The following is a 26446-nucleotide window of genomic DNA, read 5'->3' on the forward strand; positions in this document are numbered from 1 at the left end:
AACAACCCAATAAGTGGACTTCAAATGAATTGGTTGGAAAAGAAAAAATGGCAATGGTCTTCACCAAGCATAGTTCCATACTAGATGGCTAGGAACATTTGACTAAATGGAATATTTGTAACATGGTTCTTCCACAGTAAGACAAACCATGTGACAGTTTAGATCATTAATACTAAAGCTTTGCTTTTAATTTGTTTTAGATAAGATGGTTTAAACCCACAACCTCCTGGTTGCAACTCCCACCTGAGATGGCTCAAGCCAAGTAAAGGTATAAAGTGTTAATACCGTATATTTGCTAAAGAGAAAAGCCACGACATATTCAGACTGATAATCTACAGAGACATCCAATATTTTAAGCTTGAACCTTGGACCAGAAATACCATCATTTTCTTCTTAGCCAAAGGTTTCTAGCTTGAAAACAAGAACGATCAGAATATTGCAGAACAAAATATAACTGCCTATTCAGATTATGAATGTCAGAGAACGGCAAGTACGTGATCAAATTACAGCTCCTGGACTTCGAGACAAAATGAATTTTTATTTTGACTGGTAACTTGAGACAAAATGATATTAGTAACTCAATTGCATAAACAATGTTTATAACAAAATACATGGCGAACATTACCTCTGGATGAAAACTGAAACTGTGATGAAACATTCGTTTTGGCCATGTTATGATCTGGTAATTAGTGGAGGTATCATGGGCAAAGCAATGTATCCTTCGTTGCATTTCCAGTTGTGGGGTTCACACTGATGAAAGGGGATACCATTAAAGTAGCAGTTAGAGGCCTGAGATTTACAAAAAAACACAGACAAAAGCACTTGCAAATGCATAAAGTCTTACCCATCAGCAACTTTGCAAAGGTATTCCCGTTGGTCATCCCTCAGAGGTACATCAGTGAAGTCTACTTACACACAACAATCAACTAAGATAGTCAGTTTTCAATAGAATAAGCTTATCTAAGATATCAACTCCACGGCCACAAGTCCTAAATTTTCTACGTGCAATTTCCTCAGAGGCGTACGTTAAGGGCTTGCTTGGATACCTCTAAAAATTATTTGCAAATAATCTTATATACAAATCTTACAGAAGTTAAATATAATTATTTAAAACAATAGTTTTAGAAATGATCTAATTAATGGCTTACAAACAGAGGCCGTAGTGTCCCATTTGCAAATAAGAATAAATTAAAATGAACTTTTTTTTGCAAATAAGGACAAATTTTTGCCATCAAAGAGGCCCCAAGTCATGTAGGGAGCAGAAAAACAAACATTTGGACATAGGCAAAATTTGCCTGACCCAAGTTTCATTTGGAAAATCAAAGGAGTACTTGCATTTATTAAGCATAAAATGGCCTGGTAACTCCAAAGAACCACCAAACTAACACAGATGTTGTTCTGTGGCACTATGAGACAGTTTGAAATAACATCTTAGGCCACGTTCGTTTTGGATTTTGAGTGGAAATTGACTATTGGACTCAAAATTAAACGTAATTTTGAGGCCGTTTGAAATAACATTTTGAGGCAGTTTAATTTAATTAAATGTAAATTAAACTTGCATTTATCAAGCATAAAATGGCCTGGTAACCCCAAAGAACCACCAAACTAACACAGATGTTGTTCTGCGACACTATGAGGCAGTTTGAAATAACATCTTAGGCCACATTCGTTTTGGATTTTGAGTGGTAATTGACAATTGGACTCAAAATTAAACGTAATTTTGAGTCCAATAATCAGCTTTTGGACTCGAAATCAATTCTCAAAATCCAAAATGAACATGGCCTTAGTGGTGGAAGCAGCTGCGTTAACTGCTTACAACCATTTTCAAGAATTCAAGTGCGTCTTGTAAGACGATATGCAAATTGAAGTACCTTGATGCTTTGTTCTACTCAACTCAACTCAACTCAACTAAGCCTTTGTCCCAAGCTAGTTGCGGTCAGCTAATGAATCCTTTAGAAAATTTTCATAAAGGTGAAAGAATCTACTACCCGGCTCAAATGGACTAAGTCTAATCCTGACACTAGTTGGGTTCGTCTACATGGATCATTTTCTTCCATTCTCTCCTATCCAAGGTCATGTTCTCTTCTATGTTCCTAGCCATCAAGTCTTTCCTCACTGTTTCTACCCAAGTTGTTTTAGGTGTGCCCCAACCTCTTTTTCCTCCATCAACTTGGCACGAGTCACTTCTTCTCACTGGAAGAAAATCAGGCAGTTGAGCAAACTCTAGAATCTAGTTTCATCCGGTGACCCAAGATGATCGTTGCTTACAATATAAATACAACTCAACTCAACTAAGCCTTTGTCCGAAACTAGTTAGGGTTTGCTTACAATATAAATCATTATAATAAATTTGTGACTGAGGTGGATGTAGGCAAAAGTAACATAGGTAAGGAAATTGATGACATAGGTAAGGAAATTGATATCAGGATACCCTTCTCTTAATAATGGCGCACCTATCTTCATTTTACTCTTTTGTAATAATCTGTCAAAAGGCTGTTAAAATCCCCAAAAAGCTATCAACAGCCATGTTTACGAAGTGAGGAGTGTCATAATCAAAGCAAGGGATTGAGGACATCATTTCCCTTGGTCATTTGCTGTCTTACGGTTGTTCATGCATATATATATGCTGTCATTTCATTTTTTAAGGTTAATAAGACAACATCCTTCCCTTTTGTCCATATGTTTTTCTTCTCCTTGCTTCTCCTTCATCCTCTATTCTATACATCCAAGAATTAATATGTAGCATGATGTCAAAGCCAAGGTTGCAAGTGCATGAAGGTCAGATTTAACTCTGAGTCTGAGCATAGGTCCTATCAAATTCTCATCCCAATTCTATTTTGTTCTTTTGAACCCTCTCCTTTTCCAAATACTTCATCCATTTTCCTTGTTCTCCCTTTCCTATTCTCGAACCTGTAAATTTAATCATTTTTTCTCACTGTTTTATCCAATTTACCCTCTATTTTTCTCATTGCGCATCTTCCTCTGAAACCCTATTCACAAAATCCCTCCTCTTGGCTGTACTCTTTTTCCCATCTCAACCCTTGCCAAAATAAACTTCTCTTAAAGTTAGGTGCAACTGAGCAATCCCAACTAGAGTGAAACTATCAATTATAAAACCAAGTGTTCGTAGTTTTGGTCAAGCTCTGGAAAGGAAAGGATATAAAAAAACTGACTTTATTTGATGGACACAAACAAGTATGGCTCTTGGTCTAGTTTATGTAAATGACATTATCATAGCTGATGGGGATAATGATGAAATTCAAAGTCTCAAAGACAGCATAAAGTATGATTTTGACATGAAGGATCTTGGAAATCTTCAGAGCTTCATAGGATTGGGGTAGAAAGGGCGACAAAGGGAATGCCTATGACTCATATTTTCAAACACATTTCACATGTTTAACTGCAAGCCAATCGATACGCTAACAAGTAGAAAGGAAGGGCAACGTGTGAAGGATCCCCTCTTATACGACATCATGGTGCATGCAATGAATTATTTGACAATTAGAAGACCTAAAATCAACCTCACAGTTAACTAGGCATACTAATTTCTCCATAATCCTCTGAAAAGAAACTGCAGGCAGCCAAAAAACATTATAACTTATAAGGTTTCTAAAAGGTAGCCTTGACTATGGGCTATTCTATCCATAGTTTCATATCTCCCCCTCAACATTGACTCACCTGAGTCACCTCACTTTTATCTTGCATGTGTTGTCAGAGTCTGCATCTTTCCCTACAAAGTCAATCAAAACTCATTTTGACTCTCCCGACTTATGACCGCGTTAACTGATTACTCGGCCACGCCAACTGAGCACTCGATCACTGTGTGCCGAGTCAACTATGATTTGCTTTGGTCGTGATTTAGCCTGCATCTGTGTTTTGAAACCAAGTACTCGACCGCGTTAACTGATTACTCGGCCACGCCAACCGAGTACTCGATCGCAGTGTGCTGAGTTGACTATGATTTCCTTTTGTCGTGATTTAGCCTGAACCTGTGGTTTGAAACACTTATTCTATCTGTGGTTTTAAATTTCCACCAAAACTGACATGAAAGGACCAAAATGTTTCCATTTCCATCCCCACCGAAATGCATATCGAAACTGAAACATATCTCGAAACCAAAGTTGTTATCAGTAATATGCTATACCAATATGTGTTAATAATTATATTTATATGAATTGCATGTGAATTATGGTAAATTATGAATAAATATTTAAATGAATTACATATGAGATCTGGTATGTTTGATATTGTTAAACCATTATGGGTGTTTTTTAATTATGTGATGGTATTTTAGTGTGTATTAGTACTTATAAAAGCACTTGAGCAGTTTTATCTCAAATGTCCATCTCTTGCATATGTTTCCAGACGTTTCCATGGTTTTACAAGATTTCCACCAAAATTTCTATTCAAAAACGATATATTCGAAACCTAAAACATTGGTTCTACCCAATTCAAAGTAGAAATGTCAATAGTAGGGTATACAGATGCAGATTGAATAGGAGTTCCTAGTACTGGAAGGTCAGTTATTGGAAATATCTCGGCTCTCTAGTTGATCTAAATAAATTGTTCACATTGGGAAAGCATATCTTTCATTTTCAATTTGATCCATGTTTTCGAAATATTTTATATATCTATATAATTATAGTTGAAATCAAAGGTTTCCCAATTAGATAAACATGGATCTATATAATGATCTTGGAAAATCAAAGGACATCTTAGTGAATATCTTTAAGGTGAAGGGGGTGAAAATAGAAGTAGCTGGAATGGACTCGAACTAAACAAATAGTTATGGTTTGACAAAGATCCCTAGGGGCAGTACCTTGAACTCGGAGACTATGGTTTTTAACTAAAATTCCATATTATTCCAGCTCACCCCACCTCTTAGGTTCTTCCTTGAGGCCTTTAAAACTGGGTGGGAGGACCCATATCTCCCATTTGAGGGGAAAAAATAGAGGAAAGCATATTCTCCTAGGAGGCATCCACTATGAAAAGATTTAAGAGGTGAAGACGTTGTGGTTTCATCTGATGTCTTCAAACTTAATATTCAACCATTGGGATTCATCCAAGAAACATCACAAATCCATCTTGAATCTGATAATAAACTAATTTATTCTTCTTTTTTGAATGGTAAACTAATTTATTCTTAATTCATTGATTTTAATCTTGTCTTTTCCATTGGTCCACATGACTCAGATACATCCTGGGGCTACACCAAAGTTTGATCTGTCTTCGCATGAGATCAAATAAAAATCGGACCTACATAAAATGTGGCTTTTGTGCATGGTGAATATAGGACCCACCTTACTTAGTCAACATTGCAAGTCCACCCTCATGAGTGTAAAAAGAAGAGAGAGGGATGGAGGAAAGGAAGGAAGAAGAATAGAATGGGAGAGCATAGAATAAATCCAACCTTCACGTTATGGGCCTGTGTATTGATAGATTTCAAAAGATGTTCAGAGGAAGCTCGAGGAATCAGCAAATGCCACCAGCGAATCCATTCCCTGGCTGTGTTGATAGATTTCAAAAGAATTCACGAGAATAAATTAAGATCTTGGAGTGAATATGTATTGAGTAGAGTCCAGAAGATCAAAGTGGCCCCCAAATGATCCCCCCTCCCCTCTTCAGGATTCCTTAAGTTGAGCTTTGATGGCTCTATCCTAGGGAATCCCGGTCAGGTTGTAATCAGAGGTATCCTTTATGAACAGGAAGACACTGTGATATGGGCTTATTTGGGGCCTTTGGGGCATATGGATGCAACTATGGTGGAAGTTTAGGCCTTTTTTATCGGAATCCGATTTTTAGAGGAATCAGATTTGAACCTGGTCATTGTAGAAGGAGACTAAAAATATCATCAATTGGATGACGCGTGGAGCTAAGCACTCTTGGAGATAGATGTGACTGACGAGATCCAACACAGAATTGAAGGTCATAGTGATGCAGATATTAGGATTTATTTCCGCATTATTTAGTTCCTAGTATTTTTATTTCTATGTTATTAGCTTCTAGGATTTTATTTTCCATGTTATTTTTAGGAATTCTTATTTTAGAAGGTCTCTATCTTTTAGGTTGTTTATTTGCCTATATAAAGGCCTCTTTACAACTTATTTTGTAACTTTGATTGATATTGAATAAAGATTCTTCTCCCTCTGATTCTGATTTTCTTCTTCCCTCTTCTGATTTCCTCTCCTCTCCTCTCCTTAAATTCGTCTATTCTTCTCTTCTTCTTCTACTTCTCCCTAAATTCGTCTCTTCTTCAGGTTATTTTCACCTCTTCTTCCCCTATTCTTCTAATTTTATCCCCTTTCGTCTATTTTCCTTCCCAACCCTCAATTTTTCTTCACGGTCCTACATCAATTTGGTATCAGAGCAAAAGATCCAAGCTCTCTTTTCCTCTCCCTATTCTCTGTCCCCTTACTTCTCTTTCTCTCTATTCTCTCTTTCCTTCTCTTCCCCATCTTCCATCCTATTTATCTCTCAACATCCGACTCCCATCTCCCTCATCCTACTTTCCTCCTATCCCAACCGTCCCTGTTATTCTCATATCCAAACCTTGAAGACTGTTCAATTTTTGTTGCAAAATCCGGAAAAATCAACCCGATTTGATCAAAATCAGTTTTTCCCTTTTTGCAGCCGAGTTAACTTGGCTATTGGAAACCCGGTTAACTCCATCTTCAACCTCAAGACACCACTCAGGTGTAGCCACTAATCGGAAAGAAACCTCAGCCCATCGTTGTATTTGAAGCGGAAACAATCACAGAACCGGCTGTCGTAGTCTGATCCACATCCAAATCTGCAAGGGAAGCTTGCTTCCACCAAACCCGTGATCCGCAACCTCAATCTGATCTCCCGCTGCCATCCTATGAGAATCTCACAAAAGATCAACTCCACCGTTGTTTTCTGCCGAAAGTGCTGCATACCACAATCATCCCTCATTGTTGTTTCTTGTGATTGAAGGAAATCTACGATATATTTGTGGAAGGGAAATATTTTTTAAAGAGGCAACTTACCTTTTGCTGGGAAGAGCGGATGGTCCCCTTTTGTTTATTACTGTGCGTGAAAGTAATATAAAGGTGAGTTGCTAGTTACCTATTGCCACTGATATATATATATTGGCAACCTACAGCTGTAGGTAATTAGAGTGGTAGCAGATGGCAGTTTCCATTTGTGGTTTAAAGTGGGTCAGATGACCAAGTCAAAAGGGCAGTAGTCAAAAAGTAAATACTATTCTTGGCAGCAGTGTGAAAGTAGGCTAGGCTGGGTGGCTTGCCTGACACGTTCCATTCAATAAAGACAACTTGCCTTTGTCTACAAAAAAAAAAAAAAAAAGAGAGGTCAAGTCTATCAACCGTGTGGGACCCATTAGCAATAAAGTAATAGTAAAGAAGGCTATTATTACTTTTATCTGTGTGACTCCAACAGACAGACACACGCCTGCATCAATTTACACTTAGTCTTGCTAGCCCGAGGGCCACATAGTTTCCAAAGCATTGTGGACCACCGGTTCCCATAATCCATGCCCTAGTATAAGAGGCATTGTGGGTCGGAATTTGGCACGGCTTCCTTCTGGACTTTTGCTCCAATCATCATAAAGAAACCATCTAGACCCATGGCTGCTATCTAAAGGTCAGACCCAGGATCGATCTCATCCGTCGATTTACATCAAGTGTCGATCTTCACCGGACCAAGGCAGAATTTGTCGCACAACAAATTGGGCATTTGAAATCAGATCAGAATATCATATCATTCCGAAGAATAGTATGGGATCGATCTCATCCGTTTTTAGATGTTGTGCTTCTTTCGACATGACAAACAAATCAGACGGTTGATTTCAGTTTTCGGCATCGATCTCTATGACTCCACAACTTATTCCGTTTTTTGATGGGTACGACGAAAGCTATTGGAATGGCCGCACCCGCTTTCGCTATTATGATGATACATGTTTACGTTGGATTGATGCTCTAGACGCATATCATGAGTACAATGGCCATGATCACCGCCAGACTATCTACTGGGCTAAAGAAACTGTGCGACGACAAGCCCGATGTTCATGGAGCCACATTGAAACGAACCGTCGTAGAAGACGTGAGCAGCCAATTTGTCGTTGGGAGGATGTTCGTGATGCGTTTATGAATATTTATGCGCTCGACTATTTGAATCAACAGAGATTGAATCGTAAGCGAGAATATAGAGTGTTGTGTAGTGTTGAAAGTAAAGTCGAAGCCCTCCTTGAACGACTAAAAGAAGACCGTCATTATATATGCGAAGCTAAAATTATAGCTGAAAATTCAATGCGTCGTATACATGAGCAGAGACAGCTTCACACTTCTAAGACAGATATTGTGGCAGATCCATGTGAGGTTTTTCCCGTGACAGAGTTGATCGAGCATCGTCCTGAATCAGAGCCGAGTGACATGACTGTTGAGCCATTACCTGAGACAGATGATCGCGAGCATATTACAGAGGATTGCCCTATATTTGCGCCGATTGATCAGATTGCCGAGACTTGTGCCGACACAGATGAACTTGTTCCGCAGATTGATCATGAGGTCCATCAGCCTAACATCACTGCCCAAGCTTTAGTCCTAGACTCTGATTTTATCATTGATTCTACTAAGCTTGATGAGATACTAGCGGATAACTTCCATGTAAATTCTCCTGTGCCTACTGAGCTACCAGTTGATGTTGATTATGTGGAGGATGTTCCCCGATTGGTACCACTTATAGCTGTTTTGCCGATCACGCCGATCCAGGATGAGTACATTGCCATCTTCTCAGCTTCCCTGATTCTCACGAAAGGCTTGTATTTTGATGATTTTGTATGGATGTTTTCTTCCATATTCCGCTGCCAACCTTTCAAATCGCTTTCATTGCTGTCACGAGCATTAGCCATCATGCTTGCTTCAGACGGATTGCGCCTCTTTCTGCTTCATTGGATTATTGTCATATTTGACCCAGGCGGACTAGAACTCGAGGGCGAGTTCTTTTTCAAGCAGGGGAGAATGATGCAGATATTAGGATTTATTTTCGCATTATTTAGTTCCTAGTATTTTTATTTCTATGTTATTAGCTTCTAGGATTTTATTTTTCATGTTATTTTTAGGAATTCTTATTTTAGAAGGTCTCTATGTTTTAGGTTGTTTATTTGCCTATATAAAGGCCTCTTTACAACTTATTTTGTAACTTTGATTGATATTAAATAAAGATTCTTCTCCCTCTAATTCTAATTTTCTTCTTCCCTCTTCTGATTTCCTCTCATCTCCTTAAATTCGTCTATTCTTCTCTTCTTCTTCTACTTCTCCCTAAATTCGTCTCTTCTTCAGGTTATTTTCATCTCTTCTTCCCCTATTCTTCTAATTTTATCCTCTTTCGTCTATTTTCCTTCCCAACCCTCAATTTTTCTTCACGGTCCTACATCACATAGTGTCATACTGTAGTTTTCCAGAACTAGTTAAGATCCTCCAATAGAGATGCTGATTGCTTGGCCCTATTGGGTACTTTTAGACCTCCCGTGGAACGTAGACCTGCCCTGGAGCATTTGCAGGTCCTTTCTCCCAAGTAGAGTGCCGGTGCCTGTTCCCCTTCCGTTGTATCTTTACTTTTATTTCTTTTTATTTCCTCTGGTATCTCACCATCTCGGTCTCCGGCCTTTGGCGTTCCTTTTGAATGAAATCATACCACTCAAAAAATTCGGTGAAAATCTTGTAAAATTACGGAAATGTATGAAAAAATATACAAATGATGGACATTTAAGATGAAACTTCAGGCAGTGCTAGAATAAGCACAAATACATACTAAAAAATCAACAAATAACAAAAAAAAAACACACATAATGGTTTAATAGCATTAAACCTAGTAACTTGTGTTGTTGTGCATTTTTTATAATTCGATACATACCACATTTCACACGTAATTCATATAAATATTTATACATAAAACATACACCTCATTTCATATGTAATTCATATAAATATAATTATGTAACACATAACAACATAGCATACCACTAATACACTTACGATTTTGGTTTCGCTAGGCATTTCGATTTCAGTATATGTTTCAGTGGGGATGGAACGGAAACAATTTGGTCGTTTCGTGTCAATTTCGATAGAAATTTAAAAGTACGTTACCAGCAATCATGTGTTTCATAAAATGGACCAAGCACGTTGAAGTTGATTGGTATTTTATCTGTGAAAAGGAGGTTGGTAAAGTGATTTTCAAACCATATGCAATGTCCAACGACCAGCTAGCGGAGATATTTATGAAGGCTCTCCCACACAGTAAATGTAAAGTATTTGTTCCAAGATGGGCATAGATAACATCTACGCGCAAGCTTTGGGGGGGGGGGGGGGGGGGGGTGAAGATGGGCCCATTATGTTTTTCTTTTATGTCTAAGTTGATAGGGCACATAAGTAGATAGCCCTATGGCTATTCTTGTAATATTTTAAGTGGACTCATCTATATACATTGGAATAGTGGGGTGGGGAGAACAAACTCACCCACAAATTCTATTTCTCTCCTCTCCTCTCCTCTCCTCTACTCTTGTCGTGGCTTCTCTTCTCTTCCCTTCTCATCTTCTTCCTCCCTTTCTTCTTTTCCACTTTATCTTCTCCTCTACACCTATGCAAGGTTTCAAATTTCGGTTTCGGAAAGCATTTCGATCCTCACCAAAACCGAAATTTTGGGCAAAATCTAAGAAATCAAATAAAATAATATTTTATTCCATAGAAAATTTCGGCTGAAATTTCAGGATATTATTAAATAACAGGAAAAATCCATTTTTTTGGGTGAAATTCATTAAATTTTGGCCAAAATTTCGGGGGAAACGAAATTTTATACCGTTTTGGTATACCATATTTCGCTTTCGGTCGAAATTTAAAACCTCGCACCTATGAGGGTGGAGTTACAACATTGACAATGCACACGGACAAGATTGCATATGTTCCAAGGTACTGGAACATAATAAATCATGTTAAAGATTGTGAGATTGAACTCTAATTACAATGAAAATGGGATTGAGTTCCTCAATATAAACAAGTGCATAATAAGTTAACAACCAGAAAGTCTAGAAATTCCCATAGGGCTTACACAAATATAAATATAAATTATATAACTAGAAGACTATATTACCCTTATTGTGGTGCAATAGTGTATTTTCTCTTTTAACACTAGGTCTATTAGGATAACAATATGAACATTCAACATGAGCATCCATTAGTTTTCAACATACCTGCACCAGTTATGTTCGATCCCTTAAAGGATGTGTTGCCTGTAGCAAATGCACCCTCTAGGTTTGCATTACTCAAGTTTGCCTGCACAAAAAGGTTATTCACATAGATGAGAATAGTAACAAAAGCATCAGTGCATTTCACTATTAAAGTTAAATATTTCTTGCATTAAGTTACAATAGACTGATAGGAACAACAAGAATCTTTTCATTCCCAACACATTAAGGTTTATTATAAGCCTTTAGTGGAGACTTACCGGTGTAAATTCTCATAATTCATTATAACCCTTTCACATTGGTCATTTCCCATCAAACCAAACGTCATAAAATTATCAGAAAAACAAAATTCACCTAAAGCACCTAAAATATTTTCCAGAGCTCAGACAGTAGCTTTAAAAAGAAGAGCAAAATTTTAGCACTTAGGTGTAGCCAATGCCAACCATCATCATCGGTGATTAATTAATTGACCAGAAAATTAATACGAGTGAATCCAGAATACAAGAAAAGAAAAGAAATAAAAAAATAAAAGCACAATATAGAGACTTTGATGGGGACATCAACAATGCGAAAGAATTCAAGGTTTACAAGCGCAAACGTGGACGAGACTGATGGTGGAGACTCTAACATGGGCCACAAACATTGGCGTCTTTTTTTTATTATTTACTTTCTATTTTCGTTATTTTATTTGTAGCCTACTTTTTAGGCATCAAATCTCATCCGTTTGGCATGTTTTTTGTATTATTAGAAAGGTTTTTCAATTACCTATCTAACGGAGATATGTTTTGAGCAAGTTATGAGTGTTTTTAGGAAGTGGTAAAGGTCTATTACAGGATTACTATTTTAGGTAAGTTTTTATCTTTACTTAGTTTACTTTTAGATTAGATGAATGGTTGAGATTAGTTTTTAACTTTAAGTTATCTTCTAGGGTTTCTTTTCTTATAAATACATCTTATGAAAGAAATGTAAGAGACTTTGGAATATTGAATAGAATTGAGAATTTTTGTGAGAGCTATTGCGGCTTGGACTTCTTCTTCTCTTCTCCTCTTGGTGGCTTGGAGCCATTCTTCTTTCACCTCCTCTCATCTATTATCTTCTATTTCTTCAATCAAATCAACACAAACAAGGTTAATAAATCAGATTTCTATTTTCTTTGTTCCTGAACCCTAAAACTAGAAAACCCAAAATCCATAGATCTCCCTTGTTCTCCAAGATATTGTCATAAGATTTTGAGGGATTGTTTTTATGATTAAACCTCGGCCTAATCACCCAAGAACCCTAACTTTAAACCCCTTTTTAGCCTTATTGCAATTTTCACCCCTTTTCAAACCCAGAAACCCTTTTAAAAGATCCATAGTTTAAACCAACTATCAAATCAGAACCTAAACCCTAGAATTACCTTTCTTTTACCTTCTCAACCTTAACCTAAGATTTGGACAGCAGTATTAAATCAAAATCACTGATCTGTCAAATTACCAAAATACCCCTACAACCCAAAACTGGACCGTTTTGAGCCTTTAACTGCTGCTGGACATTTTTTTTGTTTTTCTTCATTGGATATTATTATTGTCATGCTTTTGTGACATCTATGTCATTGGTACTTGCATTAGCTTTTAGTTCTTTTAATTGGTTGCATGCGTAGGCCTAGTTTCGGACTAACCTTTCTATTATCAATTCATCTAACGAATCATTATCGCTTTGATTGATTTGTATAAGGTTTAGTTCATGCTTAATTACCCAAACCCGACGGGTTCAACCCGATTTTGGCTCGGGTTGGGTTGACATTTCCTTGGGTTGGGTTGGGTTAGGGTTAGGAAAAGCCAACCCGATTTAATTTCAGGATGGGTTAGGGTTGTGGCCTTGGCAACCCGACCCGACCCGAATTTGACCTCCGTCCTCTTATTTTATCGTGATTTTCTTAGGGTTATGTTTTTTTCTTGTATTTTTTCAGTTTGGCCGATCCAACCCAATAGGTTAGATGGGTTGGGTTAGGGTTGAGAGATTTAGAGGCGGGTTGGGTTAGGGTTGACCATCCTCAACCCAAGTCTTGGGTTGGGTCAGGTTAGGGTTGAGAAAATGGCAAAATGCTATCTTGGGTTGGGTTAGGGTTGGCCTCAACCCAATCCAACCCGACCCGAGTTGCACCCCTAGTAATAAGCTAACAGCATTAAAATTGCATCAAACAGAACCAAAAGCTTTGAAAATCAAAGAAATGCTTCTAGCTCACAAGCTTCCAGTTGATTTCATAAAAAGCTATGGAAATTTTTGAAATAATCATTAATTGACCCACTTCAATACAAGCATCACTGTATAATCAGATGTTGGGAGTCAATTCTTTTTCATTTAATCATATTTACCTGTACTTTTGTACTTATTAAGATTTATCAAGTCTTTACACTTACATTCTTCTCTGCACCCGAAGTTAACATGTTTATATTCCGGGCTTACAATGTAGCCAGACCTCAATAACATTGAGTTCTACAATGGAATTAAACTCATTTTGCATCCTTCATAAATAATTGCTGACTCTTTGAGATGAATAAATCTATATAAGGTCATATAAGCAAAAAGGATACAACATATAATAATACATCATCCAACCTGAACATTTCTAAATGGACACCATTTATTTGCTTCACTGCAGATAAACAGTTGCTGATATTTCAATGAAGATCATTATGTATTAAGTTAAAATAGGTTACAAACGGTTGTTTTAGTTCTTTGTGGTCTAGTTCTTCTCATCGTTACTCACAGTTCAAGTTTATAATGGGGTATGCATAGAGTGAAACAAAATAAGGAAAAGATTGAACATACATGGCCAACTGTAGTGTTACAGGGATTGGATCCAATGATCTTGTTACCACACAAGTCCGGCCCATTGCCTTCGGTCCAGGCGTGCCTGAATGATCCTAGCCCCATGGTTTTAAATTTCCTCGAAATTTCCCTGAAATGTTTCCTATTTTCATCCCCACCGAAATGAAATCTACATGACTTCCTTTTATGTCATTATTCCCCTAAAATTCACGAAATTCGACCGAAATTCAACTGAAATGGTCGGAACGACAAAAATGGAAAGATGTAATTATTTGCATTTCATTAATGTAAAGAATGATATTTGGTAGGCAACATCATTGAACTGCACAACAAAATAACTGTATCTTATGCATGGGATGTCAGATCAGCATGGGACCAATAATACCTAGTAACTCTGTGGTATTTACATAGAGTTGGGGTCCTTAAAGGGAAGACTGGTCTTGTACTTTCTTATACTTCATTATTGACTTTATTGTTCCAGACATGTGCGACAGCACATGTCACAAGGTGTTCGATATGTTTAGCCATTATGGATGACTTTCTTGCTTATGTGATGGTTCCTAAGTATGTATTTGTGCTTGTTCTAGCATTTCCCAAAGTTTCATCTTAACATTTCATCATTTGCACATGTTTTTTTTAATATTTAAAAACTTCATCATTTGAATATGTTTCCATACGTTTCCGTAATTTTACAAGATTTCCACCGAAACCAAAATGTTTCTGTTTCCGTGCCGACCGAAACCGAAACCGAAATTTAAAACCTTGCCTAGACCTTTTGACCAAAGGAGATTAAAAACACATGGTTTCCCAAGCAGTTAATTGTTTGAAGAACACCTTGATCTTTGAGGATGGGAGCTTCCTTCGGCATGGGACCTGGACCCACTGTGTCCCATCAGTGACAAATTGCAGCAGCTGTTCGGATCCCCAAACATGTGTGCCATCTGAATAGTGGATTATGTTCATCCATGCTGAACAATTACCATCTCTATAGTCCTAGTCGAGCTTATAAAATTGATCAAACATCAAAAGAATTCCTTGTATTTCTTAGTTCTGTGAGTACTTGAAAATGGGTAAGCTATAAGCCTAGGGTAAACAATAAAAATGAAAGCATGTCTTCTGGGCAAAGGGCTAACCATGGTTTTAAGTTTCCACCGAAATCGACACAAAACAACCAAAATGTTTCCATTTCCCCATTTCTATCCCCACCGAAACCGAAACCGAAACGACCGAAATGCATAGGTCAAAATCGTAAGTGTAACAGTGCCATACAATATCAGTGCATGTCACTAGGTATTTGATGCTTTTAAACCATTATGGATGGCTGTTTTGCTTATGTGACGGTTTCTAAGTGTGTGTTTGTTCTTATTCTAGCATCTCCTAAAGTTTCGTCTTTAAATTCTATATTTGCATATGTTTCCATAGGTTTCTATGACATTGCAAGATTTCCACCGAAATCTCCAGCCAAAACCAAAACCAAAATTTCAAACCTTGAAGCTAGCAACTATTTCACTTCAAATACCCGAACTAAGCAAAGAGATAAATCCAACCTTCAAGCTCATTGTTCGGAAAGGAAGCAATGAGCAGAAAAATCATTGCCGATACACTTGCCAGACAAGGGGTAGAGCACGCGGAGCTAATCACTGGGGACAATTAGCCCCTTCCCTAATGGACTATCCAACTGTCCGGCCGCATTTTAGGGCGTAAAGGACACGTCAACAAGAGATGGAGTGAATCGTAGTGTTTTCGGAAGGTAATTGTTTGCACAATCAACAAGAGGATGGCAATTTTATGCCTATTTCTTTGATAAAGTTTGTTGTTTTCTAAGAACTAGTATAACCATTTTCTCTGATGGGGTCAACTCATCCCTATTCATTTTTGTGTTTTCCTTTTATTATTAATAAAGTTTCTGTTACATTTCAAAAAGTAGAACAAAGGGCAGAGTATGTCAAAGTAAGAATACTAGTAAAACTGTAGGATCCAGAGAATGCATTCCGACAGGACATAGAAGTTAAACAGATTAGAACATATGAGATCCCAAAGCACCTTTGTTATATTAGCCAGGGAAAAGTCTGCACCTCTAAGATCAGCATCAGAAAGATCAGCACCTGAAAAGCAGAATACGAGAATGAGAAATTATTAGTTTTAAAATGATAGAGACTATGCCTACGATCAATTACATAATTATAGAAATAGAATAATTTGGACCAATTGGAGAAGTCGACACAAAACTAACAGGAAAAAAAAAACACCTCTAAGGTGGATAAGGGATGAATTTCTTTTGGACAGATTCAAATCATTTACATGCATCGACATAATTAATGCTTTTAACTGATACTTTACGACCTGGGCTACTAGCATCTTAATAGAATTCATAAACTCAATAGTATTTGCATCTATTTATGAAAAAAAATGCCACATAAACCCAGATCTCGACAAAATTACCACAGGCAAATTAGATGGCTTGTGAACAAAGGTCTTGCCCTGATGCGAGAGAGAGAGAGAGAGAGAGAGATGAAAACCTTTTGTAGGGGTGTCGAACTCAAACACTAGGTCATGAAGGAGAAAAAGCCAAGCCCTTCTACATTATTTTTTTCTATTTCAATGCAAAAAGTTATCAACACCCTATTTTACATATTCTTTTATACTAAAAGTAAAACAAACTCCACTGAAAAAGGTCTCCTAGATCTCCCCCTACACTACTCAACTAATGACCATAGTTTTAAATTTCTATCGAAACCGATATGAAACAAAAGAAATATTTATATTTTCACCCCCACCAAAACACATAACGAAACCAAAACGTGTAGCAAAACCAAAACCATAGGTGTATTAGTGGTATACTATACTGATACTCAACTCAACAAAGCCTTTGTCCCAAACTAGTTGGCGTCGGCTAAACGAATCCTTTAGAAAAAATTCATGAACAAGGTAAAAGGAATTCTAGTTGGGTTCTTCTACGTGGATCATTTTCTTCTTCATATCCAATGTCATGTTCTCTGTTATATTCCTAGCTATCAAGTCTTTCCTCAATGTTTCTACCCAAGTTGTTTTCGGTCTGCCCCTACCTCTTTTTACTCCATCAATTTGGCACGAGTCACCTCTTCTCACCGAAGCATCCAAAGGCCTACGTTGGATATGTCCAAACCATCTTAAGCGTGCTCTCTCATCTTCTCCTCAATTGGAGCCACCCCCACCTTTTACGAATGTCTTCATTTTTAATTCTATCTAGCCTTGTGTGGCCGCACATCCATCTAAGCATTCGCATCTCCGCTACACTCATCTTAAATGACCTATCATTTGCAAATGTTTTCATACGTTACGTAATTTTACAGGATTTCCATTGAAATTTCCATCCAAAACCGACATGTTTCTATTACCATCACTACTAAAATGCATACCGAAAAAGAAACCTGAAACCTTGCTAATAACAAATAAGTTTGTAAAATCCCAACATAACTAACCTAATAATAGCACTAACAGAAATGGAAGTAGGAAGTTGTAACCAAATAAAACTTCTAATATTATAGGGAGGAGTCTCCGCATTTCACATTTTGGACATGATTTGGATGCTCCTTTGGTGGGCCATGATATCCACCTTGATCGTCTAGTGGTGGTGCTGGCTCACCATCATTCTCTTGGGTTAGAAAAAGACTCATCATTTGAGTCTAGACACTTGTCATCCGATAAGCAATGATACGCTTGCAAATCAGCCATGTTGAAGGTAGCCAAAACCTCCACAACACTTAGGACTTGATCTGATATGCATTGTCACTGACCTTCAACACTCATGGTCCATCTGTGCAATTTGAAAGTTCTGTATCCTTTACCCCTCGTAAGCCTCTCATTGACCTTAGGCTATGTTTAGTTGTGGGTAGTTGCCTTGTAGGTAGTGGTGAATTATAACTTTAAGTAGCCATCCGGTTTAATAGCAGTGAAGTAGTCTCCTCAGAATAGTAGAAAGTATTGTTTGGTTGTCAACAGAATTAGTTTTGTGGTGCAGCGTGTCATTACCAAAATAAGGAGGCAGTAAGGGTGTCATTACCAATAGAGGGAGAGAAGATAAAGAAAGAGAGAAGAGTGTGAAATCCCAAGACTACTAGCAAAAAAAACCTTCCATTTTGACTGGTTTAGTAGGGGACTGAAGTCATGCCACATGGGCAGACAAGGGAGAGAGACAAGGCAAGTAGTCTCCTAGTAGTTTGAATCAAAATATCCAATCAAATGCCAATAGTAGATGACATGGCACCCCAAAACCAACCCAAACACCTAGTAATCTCCAGAAATAATGCAACCAGACTATTAAACTTTAACTTGATAATATTTTACTCATGTCTACATTCTTGAGTCAAGCAATCATGTGCTGAACAGAATTTTCACAATGTGAACAAATGTTATACCATATGTGTTCCTCCACTGTGGAACTTCAAAACATCCATAACCTCATTACGAGCAAGAGAATAGCTCTTTCTTAACCAAGGAGGCATGAGAGAAGAGAAAACCTGTTAAATCAGCATCAAAGAAGCTAGCACCCAGTAACTTTGCACCTCTAAAATTGGCTTGCCGTAGGACTGACTGGAATGAAGGAAAATGAACTCAGAAATTGACTAATCGAATAATATTTCAATTACTCGTGACTAGTCATCCATATGAGTCTCAAGCAGGACAATATGAATACATTGTAACTTAGGAGCATACCGTCTTAAAGTCTTGTTTGATCAAACTCTTCCCACTAAAATCTTTGCGAGTAAGATCCTGTCCCCTGGTAACTTCAGCTCCATATGGACCTCCTCCCTTGCAAATTGGCAATGCCAATACAGAAATTTAGAATTTCAAATAACAAAAAGAAGAATATTGAAACAACTTTTGCAAAAAAAAATTGTATTGATTTAGTCGTACTAAAAGCATACATGTGATTGTGAAACCACAAAATTCAGGAAGCATAACGATATTTGAAGATAAACAGTGGTCTCATTAGAAAATGGAAACTCTTCACTAGAACATTTAAAATAATCAATAAGATGAGAGATAGTAAACACCATGTCAAACTTTAAATTGAATCAAAGGAAGGGAGATACCGAGATAGCATAACTGAAAATTGAATCAATTAAAGGCGAAGGCATAAGGTGAGGCATTTTCCATCTTGAGGAGTGACTTGTAAGCCTCACCGATTTTATTCAATACTTTTCAATAAAGAAAAAATTAAGCAATTTCGAAAAAAGTTGTGAAAATACAAAAAACTTAACTAAAATTCTAATATATATATATATATATATACACACACCTCATTTTTTATAAAATATAATCATCCAACCATCAATACACTAAATTACTATGAAGATAAAGTTTATCACTATCATTACAAAATTACCAACTAGATAGTACAAATTAGAGTGATGAATAAGTTTACATTGCTAAGAACATTCCCGGAATTCTTACATCAAAAAACAGAAATACACAGCATACCACATCAAATTCATTAATCTATGTCCACATTTATGTCAGCACCATCATCATCATCACAGAGGATGGCCCCTTATCATCATCTTCATCATCATATTCCTCATTAGAACATGATAAGGATATACTACAGCTTTTCCTATTGATTTATTTGCATTAATATATAAAATTATTACATATTTGAAATCAAAAGTATTATTAGATTATAGACTTAGAAAATCCTATATGTGGAAAGTTTACTCACTTTGAGGAGCATTTTTTTTCTTGAAGGCGGTTGATGAGAAACCGGTCCTAAACTACTCTCAATCCCAACAGTTCATGCTGGTTCAAACGGCAGATCATCAGAACCAACGGGAATGGTTTTGATAGCGATGACATCAAATATCATCTCACTATCTTTCAACCAAGTTGGATCAGTATGAAGAGAAAGAACAGGGTCTTCCTTCTCTCATGAAGCTTTGTATTATACATATCTCAGACTAGAGCATTCAACTTCTCTTGCTCCAGCCTATCAGATTTTTTTATGGACCTATACACAAAAGTTAAAACCATAATAAAAAAAATCATATCCATAAATCAAGAATGACATGTTGACAGTTAAAATAAATGTAATAACTTACTACGTCATATGTGCTCCAGCTCCTATCACAATCCAAAGCCCTGCATGTGAGGGTTAGGACCCTTATAGAAATGTTTCTGACCCTGGTATCTTGGTTCTAAAGAGAATTCATCAATTTAACTAACAAGTAAATAGTAAGTATGTGAAAGTGAAAAACTTTCTTCCTCCAAATAGGTGGGTGCAAAACTATTCCAAGAAAGTGGCCTCTTCCTGGTTTCAATAGTCATGTCAGTGCAAAAGTCTTCCTCAGCCTTGTCATATAATCCAGCTGGACATTGACCAGTGTGCTCATTTTAGTTTTATGCCCAACACTGAATCCATTAATTGGTATAGGCTGTCATTTATGTCATCCACCTCAAAAAAGCCAATTGAATATCTGAAGTGTGGATTTAAGTAGTTGCCAATTGGATATACAGGACGATGTAACAGGTCTGTTCATCTCTTATCTGTCTTCCTCCAAATAGGACGATAATTTCTTTTGTTCCCCATCAATTAAACATGGCCTTCTCCTGATCTGAATCCATCAGCATGTAAATAAAGCCCATAACAGTTTGAATTCACCTCTATAAGCACACAAAGTAATGGCAATGCAGGCAATGCAATAGCCTCATGTGACCAAAACCTAGGATCAACAACTATAATTATGCATGCCTTCACGCCATCGACCTTCTTAGCGTAAGAACTGGTAGTGTAGCGCCTGTAGCCTCAAGAGGAAAAAATGATATGAGAGGTTGCTTTTATTTATATAAACTCTACAGTGTGAGATAGACAGTGGAAAATCTAGTGATTGCTTGCCCATATATGAACGCCGTCACTTGTCTTGCCTATGCAATAGTCTCAGCGTGTACCTTCAGCTTAAAGATGCTCTCTAGCATCAAAATTCAACTGAGGAGAAAAAAATAATGGGACACATTGATGTCATATGTACATGATGGAATCAGTTGAATTGGTAGGCAACCACAAGTTTAGTCCATCACAACTTGTCCCACTATAACTAAATGATCATAGAACCTTGATCAAATAAGGCGTCTTTAGGAGCCTATCAAAAGAAGATAAACCATTGATTTTTTTCGATGACAATCTTACAGACAGGGCACGGATGTGAAGTGGGATCAGGATCATGTAGGTTGCCTTATGGGGATCCACCAAATCAATGGCCTTGATCACACATATATGCTATGTGGGAACCAAAATGATTATTAAGATCATATTTGAGGGTGCTCATTTGGGTAGTGGACTGGTATAGTTAAGCCCTTGACTCTTTTTGTCTCTATTTTTACCTCAAAAAAAATTAGCCATAGAAGCACACTTTTACATGAACCATGTTCGTGGTATATATATATGTGTGTGTGTGTGTGTGTGTGTGTGTGTGTGTGAGAAAACGGTTTCTACACACAAGTGTAGATAAGTTATCTACACACTAGCTTAAAATACAGTGGAAGGCATATTGTTTGGGTGATCCAAACCATTCATTTGATTGGCCCTCACATAAGTTGAGATTCATATCCAGAATTATCCTCAATTTTGTGGGCACGAGCTCTCATTTCCTCTCAACGAGTGATAAAACTCCAAAAACAGCATAAATGTTTTAAGAAGTCCACACGGGAGAGAAATCAATGCCTCTCTCTGTGCACGAACTGATTGCGGACTCCCTTGGTGGTAAATAGAGCCCTGATGGCTCTATCCTCTAACCGAGAAACTTTACGCACGCATAGTTATTAATCACAACTATAGAACTGATGGATCGAGTAGGGGAATCTGGCGTGTATTTCCACCACATAAAAGGATCTGCAAATTTGGCCGCGGATAATTTGGCTAGGGAAGGAATGGTGAGCAGGAAGCTTCAACTTTTTTATTTTCTTCCCCCGTGATAGGGGCTGTATTGTTCTTTCAGTAGTGTTTTCCTTTAGTGGTCAGAGGTGTATGACTCTTTTTTTATTAATGATTCATTACGATTCAAAAAAACTTAATGGCATTCCAATTGTTTGAAAATCCTACAATGTATGATTCAAAGCCTATGATTTGAAGATAATTCGAAAAAAAAAAAAAAAAACCTATGGTTTGAAGAATTGTAGAATTTAAATCTCTAAGTTAAATCTCAGCATACATAAATTATAAAACTTTTGACCACGTCTGAGCAATCTTAAATTTTACGACTCAGTTGAACCTTATAATTTTTTTTTCTTTTTTTGAATGTTAACTTGAATCCTATGATTCAATCACAACTATCAAACTGAATGACATTGTATAAGACAGGGTTAGATATTATAAATCTCACAGGGCTATTATCTAGTGTATTGACATGGCATTCCATAGCAATGGGTATGGAAACTTCTATCATGTTTAATATATTTTAGTTTTTTATTAGTCTTATTTATCAAAATAATTAAGGTTGATTTCAAAATCTGTGTAACATATAAACACTTTATTTTTAATTTTCCCAGCATTTCCACCCACTTTTATTTTTCCTTTCCTTTATTTTCAAGAAAAGACAAACAAAAGGGGGTGGGATGTTATGGTCCAAAGTAGGGGTGTACCTAGGTATGAGATTAGGTAAAACCCAACCTGATATGGGACAGGTTTAAAGGGCCTAGCCTAATGCATTCCATCAGCTCTAGTCTTTTGGTGTATTAGTTGGGCATCTAACATTTGGTATCAAAGTAGCCACCACATCATGCGTTCAAGCCATGGAAGGGGCGACATGTGGAAAGGGTTGCCTAGAAAAAAAATCCATAGTAAGTCGTCAAAGAGAGGGCCACCGAGGACGGCGGATGCAAGTCAAAACAAGGCCGAAGAAAATCCTAATCGACTCGGCAAGATGTCGTTGATTACTCTGTTGACGCGGCTGAGTACTCGACTGACGCGTTCATAACTCGGGGGAGTAAGGGTGTCAATTTTGGCTCGGGCTCGGTAGCGAGCTCGAGCTCGGCTCAAAAAAAGCTCGACTCGAGCTCGGCTCGAATCCTTAACGAGCCGAGCCGAGCCGGCTTGCCAGGCTCGTTAAGCTTAACGAGCCGAGCCCAATTTAGGCCAGGCTCAGCTCGGCTAGGCTCGTTAAGGCTTGTTAAGAATTTAATATATTTAAATATATATATTATATATTAATATATACACTAAAAGGGTTATGCAAGGAGTGAAAGGGGGAGGCAAAATATGTCACTTCATTTTTGGAACCCCATTTGTTACTTGGACCACCCCCCATAGTGTAAAAAAAGTAGTCAAATTACACTAGATAGGGCTGTCCAGGGAAGATGAGGGGTGTGAACTTAATATAACCCGAGCTCGGTAAGGCTCGCAAGCCGCTCGCGAGCCTGGCCGAGCCGAGCCTGGCCAAGCTCGGCTCGGCTCGGCTCGTTTACACCCCTACGGGGGAGTCAAAGGAGTTTTTATTGACTTTGTAGGACAAAATGTGAAACATGGCGATAAAACACAGAACGCGGCCAAGTAAAAGGGAGCCAACTCGGGAGAGTCCACGATGAGGAGAGGGAGTTTTGAAACTATGGATGGAACGTTACAGTTAGGGTTGCAACTCTGGTCGGGCGGGTAGGGTTTTCCAAAACCCTACTCAACTCAACTCAACTCAACAAAACCTTTGTCCCAAACTAGTTGGGGTCGGCTAAATGAATCCTTTAGAAAAAATTCATAAAGAAGGAATTATCTCGGGTCGATTCTGGTCTAATTTTTTATGGAAAAACCTGACATTCCTAAACCTGGCCTTACCCGAGATAGCTTTTGGGGTCGGGTCGGGTTTTTATTTTTTAGCATAATATAGTGACTAATTTCAAAAATTGTAGAAAACAACAAATTTTTCACAACAAAAATCTCTAAATTTATGTCATCAAATGTATAAATTTAAGAAGGAAACTACTTTTCACATCACTTACATGATCACCTCAACGAAAACATTATATCAATATATTGGAAAATAATTTGTCAGGTTATTCAAGAAATATTTAAGTCACTGTACACCTAAATGAGTCGGGTAGGGTTTCGGGTTTCGGGTTTTTTTTCTTCTTTAAACCCAGTCCTAGGGTCTGGCTTTTCAACCTAAAACCCGACCCAACCCAAGACGCATAATTTCTAAACCTGGCCCAAGTTATTTTCGGGTCAGGTCGATACGGGTTGGGTAAAACAAGAGCCAAGTTGCAACCTTAGTTACAGTCCTAAGAGGGGGCCTACCTAGGAACAAGGTTTTAAATTTTGGTTTCGGTCGGAAAGGAAACGGAAACATTTGGGTTTCAGTGGAAATCTTGTAAAATCACAGACACGTATGGAAACGAATGCAAATGATGAACTTTTAAAATGACACTTTGGGAAATGCTATAATAAGAACAAATACATACTTAAAAACCATCACATAAGAAAGGGTATCAACCATAATGGTTTAATCACATCAAACACCTAGTGACATGTGTTGTTGCACATGTTTGGAACAGTAAAATCAATAAAGAAGTACAATGTAATGAAGTATAAGAAAGTATAATAATCAGTCTCCCCTTCACGGATACAACATAGAGTTAGGAGGTATTATTGGTCACACGCGGATTTGACATCTCATGCATAAGATATGGTTACTTTGTTGTGCAATTCAACAATGTTGTGTAACAAATATCCTTCTTTTCCGATTTCTCAAAAGTATCCAGATTCAAGAAGTTCGAGAAAAGAAAAAGCACACCTTGAAAGCGACTGCGGGATCAATGAAGAAGAGAGAGGCGCCGACGAGAGCAAGAACACCTGCCCTAGCCACAGATTCCCCTAACGAAGAGAATAGATTTTCAGAACCCTCGTGTGTCTGTAATCCCTAACAAATCCAAGCCAAAATTACCGAAATTCGGGGAGAGAGATGTAATTAAATGGACAGAAACGGAGAGAAGAGTGAGGTGAATGTACGTGAGGGTGCTCTCGGTGCGTACGATAGCCTGGAAGCGAAGAAGAGAGTGTGATAGTGCGCCGGGTGTTGATGTTGAAACAGAGAGAGCGTTTTGGTGCAGGTGAGGAACAGGAACAGAGGGGCGAGATGTTGAGAGCGGCCATGATCGGGACTCGAGGAAGAAAGATTTCATTCTTTTTCGTTTTCTTCCTTATCCGGATATATGAATTCCAAGTTCCGCTTAGATGAGTGGGTCCCACTTCTATCATCGGTGTCAACAGATCCACGTGGGATCGGAATGGATCCACCCATCACTTGCTCACTATCCATTTGGATTTCCCGTTAGAGTACCCTAGGTCCCACTTATATTGTACATAGATATGGATATGGATTAGGATTAGGATTAGGATTACGTGTAGGAAGATGGAAGGCAATTAGAGAGAAGTACCACCATCTAGACCCGGCAAAATGGCACCTGTACCTGCGGGACACCCGGCCCTTAGCTAAATTCGCAAGTACGGGTACCAAATTTTCTACCCGTCAAAAAATAGACCCGTACCCGGCCCGTACTAGTGACCAGCAGGCCGGCCTGGGTCGGCCCCGGTGCCAGCGGGTTTACTCGTCACTAAATAGACCTAGGCTTACTAAACTAAAGGATTTCGTTTCATTTTCATTTTTCTTTAGTTTGCTCTCCCTCCTTCTCTCACCAGCGACGAAAGAGAGTTCGAGAAGAAGATAAGTAGAGTGCCGCGGCCACCACGTCTCCCATCGCCAGCCACCTCTTCGACCACCACCGACAGCCACGCCGCCGCCAAACCGCCGCCTTCACCACCTCTGTCACGCCCCAAACCCAGAATACGAGGTAAGGCGCACATGACAGCCGGCACGCCCATAGGGTCACCCCTACAAGCATGCAAGGCTCCGTTACACCAAATATTCTCAACATTTAGAGCGACTAATAAATGCGGAAATTTTAGTCTCAATTAAAGCTCAAATGAAATACATCTATAGGTCCATAATTATAAATCCAACAATAATTATTCAACGACAATCACCTTAATAAAATAACAAAAGTCTCTAAACTGGAATAATGAAAGAAAGCAAGAAATCTCCTAGGCTCTAATCCAAGTGTCTAAACTCAGCAAGTCTACTGCCGCTCGGTATCTGAAAATTGTTAAACCACATAATGAGCTAACAGCCCAGGCGGTTTTCCAATTCCAAGTCAGCTAATAGGAAAACGAAAACATGCTGGTGCAGAAAAGAAATAACATGCCACAAAATTTTAGCCAATGCAGAAATTGATAAGAAGCAAGAAAATCATTTCTACATAATCTACATAAGAAAAATACACTCTTTTACCAAAAAATGGTTCCAACCACTCAGTTGTGCAGTTTTCCGCTTTGAAGTCAATGACAAAGAATATATATTTCTAACACTTGGTTTTGCAGTTTTCCACTTAGAAATC

At 38.0% G+C, this 26446-nt stretch overlaps 1 protein-coding gene across 3 annotated transcripts; it reads right to left on the minus strand.

Moving 5' to 3' along the window:
- Positions 1 to 436: 436 nt before the first annotated feature.
- LOC143880047 (Tetratricopeptide repeat (TPR)-like superfamily protein) lies at positions 437 to 25169 on the minus strand. Of its 3 annotated transcripts, none has more exons than XM_077382817.1 (8): positions 25002 to 25169; positions 24787 to 24903; positions 18731 to 18826; positions 18535 to 18607; positions 16079 to 16140; positions 11228 to 11309; positions 845 to 905; positions 437 to 750 (listed from the first exon to the last, which is right to left on the minus strand). In XM_077382817.1, the coding sequence occupies exons 1-8, from the start codon at positions 25143 to 25145 to the stop codon at positions 699 to 701; spliced, it is 687 nt and encodes a 228-aa protein (XP_077238932.1). In that variant the 5' UTR covers positions 25146 to 25169; the 3' UTR covers positions 437 to 698. The 3 variants fall into 3 exon arrangements, with proteins under 3 accessions (XP_077238932.1, XP_077238931.1, XP_077238933.1); XM_077382816.1 differs by having other exon boundaries at positions 24787 to 24912; XM_077382818.1 differs by lacking the exons at positions 24787 to 24903; positions 25002 to 25169 and adding exons at positions 19737 to 20021; positions 20113 to 20680.
- Positions 25170 to 26446: the final 1277 nt, after the last annotated feature.

The sequence above is a fragment of the Tasmannia lanceolata genome, unplaced genomic scaffold, assembly GCF_043159265.1.
Source record: "Tasmannia lanceolata isolate RefF3 unplaced genomic scaffold, GAP_Taslan_0.1 ptg000006l, whole genome shotgun sequence".
Classification (NCBI taxonomy): Eukaryota; Viridiplantae; Streptophyta; class Magnoliopsida; order Canellales; family Winteraceae; genus Tasmannia; species Tasmannia lanceolata.

What these genes read in the sequence shown, in the direction of transcription:
- LOC143880047 (XM_077382816.1), bottom strand. Translation starts at nt 25,145, where the DNA reads ATGGCCGCTCTCAACATCTCGCCCCTCTGTTCCTGTTCCTCACCTGCA. An exon ending in CGCACCGAGAGCACCCTCAC is followed by an intron (nt 24,913 to 25,001) that starts GTACATTCACCT and finishes TGGATTTGTTAG; the next exon opens with GGATTACAGACACACGAGGG. An exon ending in CCCTGGCTAATATAACAAAG is followed by an intron (nt 11,310 to 16,078) that starts GTGCTTTGGGAT and finishes CTTTTTGTGCAG; the next exon opens with GCAAACTTGAGTAATGCAAA.